Below are 14573 nucleotides of genomic sequence, written 5' to 3'. Positions count from 1 at the left end.
AGATTACAAAACTACTGAGGCTAGAAGGCTGCAAATTGATATTTTGATCATCCACGATCCAATCATCAAACATACCAAATCGCAACCCTCTAGCTTCAGTATTTCCTATTTTATTTAAGGTTAAAGCTAGCCATGGATCGTGCATCTGGCAGCGCTTTCCGGAGCCATGGGACACATCCTCGCTCTATCGCATCTAGTGAGCAACTGGAGAGCTGGCTGCCATAGTTGATTGTTTTACACAGCATTATACGTTGTACATAAAACTCGATTGCGCCGGTAATATCAACACAGTTCACTCGCTTGTCTTTACAGATTTCGCCATAATTTAGTTGTCTCGAACTTGAACTTAAGGTAAAAAAACTAAGAATGATTATTTCACGAACGTTAGATTTTATTAACAAATTAAAAGAGCTTCCGATATTCATTTCCGAAATAAAGGTCCATTACCGAGACAGTTTAAAAAAAAGAAAAAAAAAACACACACACACACTCGGAAAAAAAGTAAAAAAAAAAATAGGAAGACATTAAAGAAAAAAATACTTTCTCACTTCCTCTCTCTCTCTCTCTCTCTCCTCTCTCTCTCTCTCTCTCTCTCTCTTCTTCGTTCGCTCGCCCTCCTATTCTTTAGAGCTACTGGTTTTAAAGTCGTTGAGCGAGTAGAAAAAAAGTCGTTTCGTTGACGCTTAATCGGATTGGACACCAGGTGGAAACGAAGCCATTTCCGATCTAGCTTTGTTTTGTTACTGTATATGCATTTTTAGACGACGCTCTCCCACGTGTTTGTTTGTTTGTATGGTGTTCTTACGTTGCATGGAATTAGCATGGTTATTCAGCAACGGGACCAACGGCTTGACGTGACTTCCGAACCACGTCGAGATTCGTGAACCCCTATCACCAGAAATACTACACATGTCTTAAACCTTAATGGAATTGCCCGAGAATCGAACTCGCGGCCACCGAGGTGGTACGCCAACACCATACCGACCACGCCACTGAGGCGCTGATCTCCCACTTGTATCTTGTTGAAAAGACGGGTTTAATTCATTCGTCAATGTATTTGCCTACTAGTACTACTACTACTAATAATGATAATGTAATAATAATAATGGGCACAGTTTTCCATTTCGAAATTGATGACAATGGTTGCAGTTCCACAATAATATAGCATGTGAGTTTATGGATATTAAAAGCTTTCGAACCTTGTGCTAGGTTCATCTTCAGTCAAGTGACTGAAGATGAACCCAGCACAAGGTTCGAAAGCTCTTAATATCCATTAAAGACCATAAACTCACACGCTATATTATTGTGGACTTGCAACCAATAATAATAATAATAATAATAATAATAATAATAATAATAATAATAATAATAATCATGATGGGAAAGTAAATCCCCAGTAGAATGCCTGTTTCATTTTGTTATTCAAAATATATACAGCTGTATATTTTGAATAACAAAAATAAACAGACATACTACAGTGGATCTAATTTTCCCATTTTATTGACTCATTATAAGTTTTCTTTGAATAATAATAATAATAATAATAATAATAATAATAATAATAATAATAATAATAATAATAATAATAATAATAATAATAATAATAATAATAATAATAATACTGTTAAAGGGAATTGCAGAATTAAGCGAATTTATTTTATATATTGTTTTTTTTTTTCTTACAATTCGAAAGAGAAAAAACAATATATATAATCAGCTTGCTTATTCTGCCATTATCTTTATCAGCATTTGCCTAAAAGAGGGTCTTCTTCCAAAATAATAATAATAATAATAATAATAATAATAATAATAATAATAATAATAATATGTATATCATAATGCAACTAAAAATTAGCTAATCGTCCGTTAACGGCAGGTATTAGATCAGACTTTAAAACCGCAAAATTAAAACCGTAAAATATTACCAAGGTGTAATGACACAGGGTGAAGATGTCATTACAATCCACGAGCATTCCTCTATTTTTTTTTATTTTTCATTTATTTATTTTTACTTTTCCTGTTATTCATTCGTGCTCGTTCAGGAGGCGCTTCTCGTTTCAAACAAGTCCTCGGGCCAGCCATGTGAAAACTAAGGATATTCGTAATCATTACTAACATTAAGTACACTTGACTGACATGTCTGATACATATACGCGATGAGTTTGATCCTACAGCTATATTTCCCAATGGGTTAACAAATCGCATATCGAATATTCATTTCATAGAAAATTAAAGTAATCTATTTAGTGTTATTGACTTTTATCGATTTCAGTTACTTATTCACATTGACAGACGATTAAAGTTAAGTCATATTCTATATGATTAAGTTTGAACGATGTCACTAAAGTAGATTCACATCAACGATGCATCTGATGTCTAGGCCAGTCCCCTACGACGCTCCTGATTGGCTGTTGATAAGCCAATCACAGGGCTGGAAACTCTCAATCTCTCGAAAGAGTTCACATAGGCCGAATGTATGTTCCACCTCTCCTGAGGGATACGTCTTTCAACAGTAGCCCACAGGAGAGGTGGAACATACATCATGTCTATGTGAACTCTCGAGAGAGACTGAGAATTTCCAGCACTGTGATTGGCTTATCAACAGCCAATCAGGAACTTCGTTAAGGACTGTCCAAGACTCCAGATGCAAGGGTGAAGTGAATCTACTATTGTAGGAAGTCTGGCTGGAAATAGCTTCTATGTACACGTGAATGTGTCAGGAAAAAGTCCAAGAAAATGTAATTCACAAAAGTTGGCAAAAAATAAAAAATAAAAATAAAGGGAGAAGCCAAACCCCCACCTCTCCTCCATTCTTATGTCCCCCATGAATTACTGATAAGGTCACATTTACTACTATGAGATTCAGGGCCTATGTAACACGGTTTTTTGGCAATAACTTTTTATCTATGCATTCCATAGATATAACGCTTATTCAGGATACACATTATATCTACACATAAATTTTGACTGTATTCTGCATTACGTAGGTTGAATAAATTTGGTACTTATAATGTAAAAGTGACTTTTTTTGAGGACGGGCCAACTTACTCAGAAGTAAGGTTTCGAATGCACTCGTTACGTAACTTATGACAGCATTTCTTCCCTCTTTCTCGATGGATGATTGGCTATACGTAACGAAGGCTATACCTCTGGCAACAATGACAAAAATTTAAATACAAGCAAAGCAAGTACACCTTTATGAACTCTGAATCCTATCCTACTGATAATTGTCATAATGGACAACCAACAAAATATGTTTTAAAATATACAAAAAACATTTTGATATCAGTCTAACTCCCAAAATAAGTGTCCTAAGAAATTATAATCTACTTTATAGGTCACAATCAGATCGACAAGATGTAGGGAATAGTTGGTAATTTTCAAAGACATAGTAGACAAGCTTGATTTGATAACTGCTATATCCAATGTCAAGCATTTTACTTATCGGCTCTACCTATTAACTAAAAAAAGAAAAAAATAGACGTACCGTATTTTGGCTTTAAACCTTCACCAATAATTATCGTCATAATGATGACTTCATGAGGCTCCACCCCCCACCCTTTGGCCTCGGTATAATTCAGATAACACTGAAGCTATCATGGACATTGTTGTATTAGAAAATCTAACTTCTGGCTTTAGAAACTCATTTCTCGAGTAGTTGTAAGAAGTGCTAAACGTTTAATTCATGTATATTGCTGCTATTACTAATTTTGCGGCACTACTGCTACAGTAGTATTACTACGCTAGCACAGATACCCCCCCACCCACATCTATGTATCGTTCCGCCATTCATAAGTCTTTATATCCAACATGGTCGTACAGACTAAAGAATAAGAGGAAAAAAAATGATACGGATGATCCGTTGGTCTGCTGGAGATTTAGCACATATAAGCTTGTATTTACTTTCGGATAAAATCTTATTTATACAAAAATAGTTATATAAAGACTGTTAACATACAATCTCTCTCTCTCTCTCTCTCTCTCTCTCTCTCTTTGGTGGCATAGTGAATAGTTAATGAAAATGTTCAAAATCCTGAATGACATTACAAGTATTATATCACGTTACTCTAAATACAAATCAGACCATAAACATTGGATTAAACTAGAAACTGACTAATTACCTATTCAGGCTATTAGTAAGTATGGCCACGGGCTTTTTCTTGACTGTATAAAGTTACAGGTCGTAAGACAAATGCAGTTTTGCAACCATGGGGACAATTCCCAAATCCTTTTTAGCCATTCTTGATTACTATGGGTTTCAGACCGATGGAATAAGGTGAATGGGTTTCTGTCTGGTGGATGGGTGGGGCAACATTTCGTAAAAACGATGTTTACCTTGCTTACGTAATGAATTTTTTTCGACTCCTTGGCTCGCAAATCATTGGCCATGGGTCGGCTAGATCATTTTTACTCTATAAAAATTAAAACTATCGGGGTTAGGTATTGATAATGCTGACAAAATGTGTGTGTAGTTGTAAATTAAACATATGTCAACTTTCAGCTACATCCGATGCTTTGATAAGGAGCAAAATCCAAAAAACCGTGTTACAGAGGCCCTGAATTTCATAGTAGATACGCTCCGAGACACCCATTGTGCCTCTCCGGAATTCGTTTGCAACAGGAGTTTTGTTCGCGTTCCTCCTTCCATAATTTATAAGATGCGAAAGTCCATTTTCCCTTTTTTTTTCTTTGAAATTTATCTTCCCGTGGAAGTCCGCTCACTGATGGCGGATTCGTTTCTTTCTCTGCGTTCGTCCGCCCCTGCCACACACGGAGCGTAGACTGTCAAGATAGCTGCAGATGAACTGCTCATATTAACTGACCCAACCAAGAGTTGGGGGTTGAATCTCAAGCCGTCAGTGATGAGAAAAATCATGATGCTATACTTTTCTATCGACTTTTAAAGTACGAAGCATATTTTTGTATGTCTGCTCTTTGAGATATAAATTCCAGCGTTTGATCTTCAGTATTAACTGGACAATTTTTTTTGTTTTTTTCTTTAACAAACAAATGCCTTAAATGAACGTTTAAGAGTTAGACAATTGGAAGATAAAATTTCCTCCCTTGGTATTTTTCCTCTTTAACTGAAGTACCAGCAATTTATTACCCTGGTGTCTCATAATAATAATAATAATAATATTTCGGAAGGAGACCCTCTCGTAGACATGTTTTGTTAAAAATGACTGCTGCTTCAGCACTATTAATCTTATAAAGAGTCTTCTCTATCTTTTCTGATGACGGGCTTTCTCGTTGTTGCTTAGACTGGCGAGCAACGCACCAAAGGCATGGTAAAATTCGGTTGAGGTCTTTGATTTATTATTGCTTATTACAATTCTCTCTCTCTCTCTCTCTCCCTCTCTCTCTACGCGAACGTTTCCTCCTGATCGACAGGACATTATCAAGCGATAAAACTGCTGAGGGACTGAATTCCAGTGTTGTTGTTGTTGTTTTTGATTTAGCGACCCTTGTGTCAGCACGGGCTCTTTCTCAGAGCAGCCGTAACTCAGGATGGTGAGAAGGGGTGGTAATGGTAGGATATGGGTTCTTTATTTTGGTTGATAATGCGTGAGGTTGATGAGTGTGAATATTGGAAAGAAACTTTTGATGGGTAAGGTTGTCCAACTTTTTTTAAACCCTAAGGTGCCCTTCAGTGGTAGGAAAAGTGCAATAGTAGTGAGTGTTGCAGTCAGAGAGGCCAACAGATGAGAAGAAGGAAGGGTATGAGTCTGAGAAAAAGATTGCTAGTCAGTTAGCTTGTGAGGTCCACAAAACATTTTCCTTATTCCGTTCCAATTCCGAGTGGGAAGTATGTGTGTTGTTGTGCATGAGGCTGAAGGAATGCTGTGCATTGAGGTGAGGTAGTGATGAAGGATGTCAGAGTCGGGGCTTGCTTTTGGATGTTGGGTGATGTAGGTTGATGTTGGCTGTCTTTGTGTCAGTCATGCACTGGGTGGATTGTTTGTTATTCTGTGTTTTATGGTTTTGTATGTTAGTGGATAGGGATGGCAGGGGGTGTGAGGGGTCTTGACTGATGTCCCCGAGATTCTGCTATTTAGGAGTGTTTTTGGCACTACCTTGGTGGTGGGTAGAGCATAGGAAGCCTGTAAGCTGTTGGGTGTTGTTTAGGATGTGTCTTGTTATTTGAGTGACTGATTGTTGATCTCCTTCATGACTTTGTCTTAGTTGTGTTTTTCTGGGCAGTGTAATATATAGTGTTCCAGTGGTTCTTTCTGTATTTTGTTTCGCAGTATTACATGGTTTAGGGTTTGTTTTCTATTTTTTGCCATGTGCATTGTATCCGACCTGCCCTTAGAACGGTGTATTTTATTACCGCTAGTGCTCGTGTCATGTTTCTTCGGTATCTGTGTGGTTGAAGTTGTGTGGTGTCTGCAATACCATTTTGCAGTCTTGGAGCCTCCGAAGATGGCTCTCCTGAATTTTGCTTTCCTCCGGTGTTTGGGCAGTATGCTGCTGCTATTCTTTTTAGTTTGGTTAGTGAGAGGTTTATTTTATGTTGACATTGTTTATGTGTAGCCCGCTTTTGCCAGGGAATCAGCTTCCTCATTTCCTGTATTCCTACATGGCTCGGGATCCAGTTGAGAGTTATTTGTCTGTTTCTGCTTTGATGGAGTTTGCCAGTGCCCATATGCTCGTTAGGAGTTTGATATTTTCCTTTGCTTTGCCTTTTGTGATCCGGCTTGTATTGCTCCTTTCGAGTCGGTGTGTATTGTAGTGTTGCCCAGTCCTGTGTTGGGGAGTCTTCTAGTGCTTTGGCCGATAGCTATCAGCTCTGTCTGTAGTGTGGAGGCATTGTCGGAGAGCCTCCAGCTTCCTTTGAGTGTGTTGAGTAGACCCCTGCTGCTGCCGCTGGGACGCTGAGGTCTACTGATCCATCTGTAAAGTATATGTTTGTGGCGTTTGTCAACTGTATTGCTTCGTTTGTGCTGCTTGCTTTAACTGTTGGGTGGTGCATGCTTCCTTGCTTGCTGGAAGAATTGTGTAGTTTGTGTTAAAAGGTTCTGGTTCCCAGGGTGCTGATTCTGTGTATTCACTGAAGGGGGTGTCTTCCCGATGGCTGCAGCATGATTTTGCATGCCTACTCTCTTAGTGTATCTAGAAGGTCTCCAGCATATGTTTTGGGAGGGTCTAGCTCTTCATGGAGATTAATGCATTTCCTGATCTCCTTTTTTTGAGTGACAGTCTCTGTCATTTTTTAAGGTTTTTAGCAGGATGGATGTGTTTTTCCTCTGATCTATCCTATGAGTCAGAGATTGTAGTTTTGTTTATGTCTCAGGATGCATAGGTTGGTCCACATTGGTGCTCCTGTAATGAGTCTTAAGGCATTGTTTTGGATTACCTCAAAACTTTTTTGTTCAGTCTTGTGAGATTAGTGAGGACTGGTGCGGCATACTCTACTTTGTTGATCTTATTGTCTGTATGTAGGAAAATTCTGAGGGCATGGTATACAGCTCCCTGCCTAGCGAGGTGATTCTTTTCATGGCGTTTTTTGTCTGCATTTTGATCTTTTGGTTTAAGTGTTTTCTATTTCTTGTGGTGAGAGCTGTATGTTGATGTTGACCTCCTAGTACAGAGTTGTCTACCCATTCGATGGGTTCTTCCCATAGTTGTATTGGGTTCAGGTCTGTATTGTATTTTGATTGCCATTGCCTTGGTTTTTTGCCGTGTTGATTTTTAGTCCTAGGACTGTGCATTTGTTTTCAATCTGTGTTAATCGCGATTTGTTGCATATGTTGGTGGGCTCTATTGCCTGTCTGTGCTGACGCAAGCACACATCATCTGCATATATGAAAATTCAACTCCATTTTGGGAAGTTGCTGTTGGCTAATTTCTCCATTAGTATATTGAAGAGGAGGGGGGCTGAGTATTCCTCCTTGAGGTGTTCCATTTTCCAGACTGAGGAATTCGGGGAAAGGTTGCTCCTTGAAAGGTAACTCTTGCTTGTCTGTTTTGCATGTATCTTTTGGGCCTCCATGCTAGAAGGTTGCCTTTAAACCGTCTTGTTTTGGCAGGCTGCCAGGATAGCAGCTGCACTTGCAAGTTCGTAGGGCTTTTTCTAGTCGAGAAATACTAACAATTGCTTTCTTGTTATTTATTGTGGCATCACATCTGCTAGACATTCCGTGTGCCTATCCCCTCTTTTTGTAGGTATATAAGCTGTGGTGTAAGGCCCTGTTTTCCACAGCAGTCTGTTTAACACCATTCTCTCTGCCGTCTTTTCTGTGCAGCTGATGAGAGAAATGGGTCCTGTATGCGTTGGGCTCTCCTTTGGTTTGGGAATTGGTTGTGTGTTTGTTGGTTCCATTTGTGTGGGTTCTGATCTGCTCTGTGTACGTTCTGTTTTATTATGTGGAGATGCACTGTTTTTTTTGCTGCGTTTCCCATGTTTTTTTAACATGCTATATGTAATCATGTCTGCTCCTGGTGCTGTGTCTGTTTTCCCTTTTGGAGGGCTTTGTCAAGTTCTTTTCATTGTGAATTGCGTGTGTGGTCCGTGTCATCAGAATTGCTGCAGGCTGTATTGATGATTCTCCATCTTCCAGGATTGAGTGCCACTGTCCTTTCTCGTGCCTGGGAATGGTGGTAGGTGAATTTATTTGGTTCTGTCTGCAAAGTGTTGTGCTAGTCTGTTTGCTTCAGCTAGAGGGTTGGGATGGTGTTCCTGTGTTGGCCTGGTCTTTCCTGATACCTTGTTGAACCACTTGAACACATCTTTGCATGGGCGTCAGTCGAGTGGTTTCTGACACCATTTTAGCCAGGTTTCCTGCTTAACCTCCTTTAGCAGTTTGGGCTGCCGTGGTTTACGACGTCTCTTAGGATCGTGTGCAACTCGTCGGTGGGGTTCCTTCTGAATATTTCCTTATTCTGTTTTACTCTTGATTTCATTTCTTTGATTCTAGAGTTGTAGTACCAACTGTTCCTTGTGTGGGGTTGCATTTGTTCTAAAGGCTTTCTTTGGCATGGAACTGTTTTGCTGCATTGTGCAAGGCTCTCTACAAAGTCCTGTTGGAGCGTGCATATGTTGAGGGCTGGATTTTGAATGTACTGTGTTGCCCATGTGTTCATGTGGTTTTGAAATGTTGGCCAGTTTTTTTGCTAGGGTCCGGTCCTCCATCCTGCGGAGGGGTGGCGTGGGTGGGGAATTTCATTATCTTTAGTTTTGTTTCAGTTGCAAAAATGGTCACTGGTTAGTGTTGGGTGGAACTCTCCATGTGCAGTCTTTTCTTTCAGGTTTCCAGTTTATGAAGCTTAAGTCTAGCCTGCCACCTCGTTAGGTGTGTTGCTTCATTTGTGGCATTTTATCAGTGCCACGTCCCGGGAAATTCTTCCCTTAGGTTAGGAATGTGTATGTGTCTGCCTGTTGCATTTGCGTGCTGTCCCGCGACTGTAAGCATGGGTGTGTGCATTGAAGTCTCCTGCAAAGAGGTGTTTTCTCTGGAGGCTGCACTGAAGAGGTTCTCTCCTTCAAAGATTTTTTTTCATGCCCTTTTGTAGATATTGTGTATGGTGAGTGCGTGTTCGCTAGTCTTATGAGGACACTTAGTGTTCTCAATCCCATCACCACAGTGTAGTTTCTTATTTTTTCCGAGGAATTGTTGTTTTTTTATTAGGGTGATCAGCCCTCTATTTGAATCTGTATGTGGAGTTTTTATAAACTGTGTATCCTTTGAATGTGAAGTTGTTGTTTCCCTAATTAGTGTTTCCTGTAGCAGGATGACGTCGTGTCTTTCTGAGAGTACTCTGGATTGTAGTATGGCATAGTTTTTTTTGTTGGCACTGTTTATGTTCCATTGTAATATTTTTAGACTGGTGTATGATGAAATGTCTTCAGTGTTCTGGGGGTGTGTTTGGTTGATTGTTTCCTTCCATCTTAATAAGGTGTCAGTGCTACAATCGTTTTCCTGAGGTCAGCTGTTAGGTTTAGGTTTGGAAACAATTGTTGAAAATTGCCCTCACAATTTTCTCTATTTCCCTCCTAAAAGTCGTCTTTACTGAGGCGGTAGTGCCTTTTCTCTGTGGTGCTCTACGGTGTTGTGCTGACTTTCGGCACTGGTACTACCGTCGCGGGGGTGAGTTTGGGGGTGGGGGGTGTGTTCATGTGATTGGGTGGGGTGGGGTGGGAAGTAGGGGTGTTTTCGAGTTGATGTGGAGTAGTAGGACATGGGGTTTTGAGGCTAGGTGTGGGTGTTTGTTTGTGTCTTGGTTTTGTGTCTGTCTGGGGTCTCTGTGGTATGTTTTGTTCTGTGTTGGTCTTGTTGTGGTTTTTGTTGTGTAGTGGATTGCGTCTTTGATTGGTGGGGGTTTTCTGCTGCCTATAATCTGGGTCTTGGTGTCTGTGTTGCTGTGGTTGTTGTTGCTGTAGTGGAGGTGGTTGTATTCGTGGTTGCTGAGATGTGAGGTTTTGTTGTGGGTGTTGTTGTTGTGTGGGTGGGTTTTTGGGTTTTTCGGTGGTAGGTGTTGAGGGTATGATGTGTGTTGAATGGGGTGGTTTGTTTGTTGCTGTTGCAACGTTCTGGTGGTGGTCTGGGGGTTCTGGCCTTTCATTCGCCAAATCCTCTTTAGTCTTTCCGGACAGCCTTTATGCCAGGCGTGATGCTGCCCTTTACAATTTGGGCATTTTTTGCTGTCGTCCTCTATTTCCTTTTCCCTTTTGTAACGATCTAAGCACTCTTGTGTTGGGTGTTTTTGCCACTACCAAATCCCACAAATGTGTTTTGTAGCCACATTTCACGTTGATGGTGTCAAATCTTTGACACCTAAAGCACCTTAGTGGTTCAGGGTGAATTCTTCAGTGGGGAAATTTTCCCCATATTGGTATGTTCACTTCGGCAGGCCTTTCCCCTTGGAAAGTCACAAGCACCTTTCTTGTTGGTTCTCCTGCTTTGTTTGTGCACCCGGGTGGCGTAACTAACACAAAGGAGAGCTCTTTTATAGGGGAGTCGATTTGGGAGGTTTACTAGGTGGTATCTGCATATGAGTCCTTTCTGTATTCTGTCGTTTGGGTCCCAGTGCTTTGCAATGTCCGTCCTTCCTGAGTACTTCTTCGGCATGTTTGTCTTTAGGTATCAGAATGAATTGTCCTGTTCGGGGTGTTGGGGGGGTCGTGCCTGGAAAAAATGTGTCTTTGTGTCTGTCTTCAATGGCTTTTATTGTGGTGTAACTGTTTCTCTGGTTTTTGTATTGGTTTGAATCTCAGTCGTGGGAATTCGGGTGGTCTGATTGCAAGTTAAAAGTGTCCGTGTTTTTGTGTTGATTTCTTCATGTTCTTCTTACTGCGTACAAGAGTAAAGCCACCATTGTCCTGTGAAAGGTCGTCTTCCGTGTCAGAGCAGTCTAGGGAGAGGAGCTGTTGGGTGGGATGTTCTTTTGAGTGTGCAGGAGTTATCAGGGGGAGAGAAATCCGTGGTCTCTGTGTCACATTTGTTCGTCTGAGGGGGAGCTGGTACCTGATCTATTTCTTCTTCTAGTCGGTGTCATGGATGTGATGGGGGGCTGAGGAGTCGTCATGGATGAGCGAATCTTGTGATATGATAGAGGTTGAAGGTTCCATGTCTATGGAGTGGATTTAGTATATTTGTGAGGGGTGAGTGAATAAGTGATTGGTTGTTGTTTATGTCGCCTGAAGGGCTTGGATGTTGTTAAGTTATCTTGGAATCTGGCTTATGGAGGCGCCAGCCTATGGTTTCCTGTGCTACTTGCAATATAGTATTGCGACAGTAGGAAGATTTTGTCTCTTTGGTCTGCTTCTGTTGGAGTTTTTAGACCCTCAAGGGCTACCAAATGTTCCACAAGAGAGACCTGTGTTAATAAGAGAAAGTTAATTTTGAGAAAAGGAGGAGTGATTTTAAGTCTTCAATTGCTTATAAGAGTGAGAGAGCTCTCTCAAAATCTTATTCTCCCTTGCTAAGCGCGCCGACTATAAAGTCGGCAGGGCTAAAATGCAGGGAAAGTCTGCAGCAAGCTGATTGGCTGGTGCCGAGAAGCCACAGCTTGAAATCCTACAAAGAAGCTTGAAAGGTTTTCCTGCTGGCTTCTGATTGGTCGTGGCTGCCGGTGGGAGGAGTCTGGGCGGAGCTGTAGCTGGAAGTGGGTGGAGTCTAGAGCGGTGTGAGCCGAGATGTTGCTACACGGATTGGCCGAGCAGCAACTGTGGAATTCCAGTGTTTGTTTGTGTTAAGATTAGATTCCATTGTTGTTTGTTGTTTTTTGATTTAGCTGACCTTGTGTCAGCACGGGCTCTTGCTCACAGAGCACCCGTAAAAAATTCCAGTGTGTTGTTGTGTTAAGATTAATAAGCTGGGCCTTGTGCCAGCTTATGGCGAGTCCTTTCCTTTTATCGTGGTGTTGCGAGCTCTCCAGTACGGTCAGAGCACTTCTCCGTAGGTCGAGTTTTTTATTGGTTCCCGGGAAGGTTGACTCATAGGCGGGCGTTGACGAGTCTTGCAGACCTTCTCAGGTAGGGGGTATCACCGTGAGCCTCTTGATTGGCTTCTACCTGCGTGACGTCACCCCTGGTATTATTCTCATGAGAATAATACAAGGGGTGACGTCACGCAGGTAGAAGCCAATCAAGAGGCTCCCGGTGATACCCCCTACCTGAGAAGGTCTGCAAGACTCGTCAACGCCCGCCGTATGAGTCACCTTCCCGGGAACCAATAAAAACTCGACCTACCGGAGAAGTGCTCTGACCGTACTGGAGAGCTCGCAACACCACGATAAAAGGAGAAGGACTCGCCACTGGAATCAACGTTACACGTTACGTCATCCTTGCGCTATACTATTGGTCGTTATATAATCTCGAGCAGCTCGCCTTGTCGAATTTAAAACGATGGCTGAAAAGCGGCCGTCGTCTCCTGGCTCCCAGCAGGGCGACCCGCCCCCCCTCGACGATCAGGGCTTCCAGAAAGTCCAGAAAAAACGGAAAAAAGCCCTCAATACTGTCATCGACCTTCCTACACTTTCGACGCCTCCAGCACCTACCATGACGACTCAGGCACTCCCTAGATTCAAGGCAACATCCCAAGAACACCAGACATCGTATGCGGCCGTCCTAGCACTGGAAAAAAAATACCCTAATGCACAACTCCAAGCCCGACCGAATCTGAAAGGGGAATTTATTATTACCCCGAAGGACAAACAGTCTGCAGACCTCCTGAAGAACGATCCTTTATGCCTCCTTTTGGATCCAGCTGAGAAGACATCGAAAGCAATGATTTGCAAAGTCCCGAAATATGTGACTATTGAACGGATTCTCGAAGTACCAGGCATATTGACTGCTTCACGTTGCAAAGTGAAGAACAGAGATGGGACTGAAGAAGAAACTCAAAAAGTCGAAGCTACATTCAGAGGCAAAATTCCAGATTTCATCATCCTTGGGATCCTCGGAAACTATAAGACCGAAGCCTTTATCCCCGAACCTCTCAGGTGTTTCAAGTGCCAGAGGTTTGGGCATCACAGGAGGGAGTGCACGGCCCAGCATGTCTGTGGAATCTGCAGCCAGAAGCATGAGACCGACGTTTGCCTCAACAAATTCAAAGCAAAAGGCCACACCGTTGCCCGATGCCCAAACTGCCATCAGTCTCATCATGCATGGTTCAAGGGTGCCCTGTCAGACTGGAAAAATCTGGAGGATGAAGGGCGGGCATTTCCCCACCGCCAGCAAGACCTCGAGAACGACAACCATCGCCCTCAAGACGACCACCATGTGAACCTCGTATCGATCCAAGAACTAATCGACCACCTCCACCACAAGCTCTTCAACCCTTCCCTGCAGAACACCCCAAACCAAAACCTCGTCATTATATCGAAAAAACCTCATCCTTTCCTTCCCCTCCAACCTCCAATTTCCCAAACCCCTTCAATTCCCAAACTTCCAACCCCCCCGACCCCTAAGGTTATTCCCTCAACCCCTCAGTCAATCCCCCCAACCCCTCAGGTTATTCCCCCAGCCTTCGCATCGCCGACGACGTCGACTCCTGCTCGTATTGAAGCAGGAACTCAGACAGAACAACCAGTTGAAGATATGCAGGTCGAGACAATTACAGAAGCTCCCACTTTGTATGCCGAAGCTGGAACACACGAGGAGTTCCCAGTTAAGCAAGACATGGAAATCCAGACCTGCAAACCGAAACTCAGATCAGTCGCCTCTGGAAGTGAATTCCGGTTCGTAGGAGAGAAAGGAATTCACAAGCTCTTAATGACCATTGATGAATTCAGTGACTTCTTACATAGAGCTCTCGCCGATAATCGCTACTTTAATGAACGACTTTTTGGAGAGATCTTCCAAGAAGCCTCAATTTTGAGATCTCCCTTCCAGATGATTTCCTCCAATCAGAATTTCGTTTCAGGACTCCTGAAGAGCATATATTTATTCAGCTATAGAACGATCATCAACTGTTCTCTGAGCTCGTCCACGTTCTGTTGGACCTAGAGAGCAGTCTCCCAGATGACCTCCTTCGTGAAAAGTGCTGTTTGTAGCATTAACTGCTTTTTCTTTTACTAAACAACCCTCCTTTCCCCTCCGTTTTCGGCGCCTAACGTCTAACGACCGAATA

The 14573-nt window shown here is 42.1% G+C and overlaps 1 protein-coding gene across 1 annotated transcript; it reads right to left on the bottom strand.

Annotated features, from left to right (window-relative positions):
• Positions 1 to 10042: 10042 nt before the first annotated feature.
• LOC135224271 (uncharacterized) lies at positions 10043 to 12784 on the bottom strand. The gene is made up of 4 exons (XM_064263118.1): positions 12780 to 12784; positions 12022 to 12166; positions 11696 to 11817; positions 10043 to 10595 (listed from the first exon to the last, which is right to left on the bottom strand). The coding sequence occupies exons 1-4, from the start codon at positions 12782 to 12784 to the stop codon at positions 10043 to 10045; spliced, it is 825 nt and encodes a 274-aa protein (XP_064119188.1).
• Between the last annotated feature and the right edge of the window lie 1789 nt (positions 12785 to 14573).

This window comes from Macrobrachium nipponense, chromosome 10 (assembly GCF_015104395.2).
Source record: "Macrobrachium nipponense isolate FS-2020 chromosome 10, ASM1510439v2, whole genome shotgun sequence".
Classification (NCBI taxonomy): Eukaryota; Metazoa; Arthropoda; class Malacostraca; order Decapoda; family Palaemonidae; genus Macrobrachium; species Macrobrachium nipponense.
Note: the sequence above shows the minus strand (reverse complement) of the source record. Positions and strands in the feature narration are given on the sequence as shown.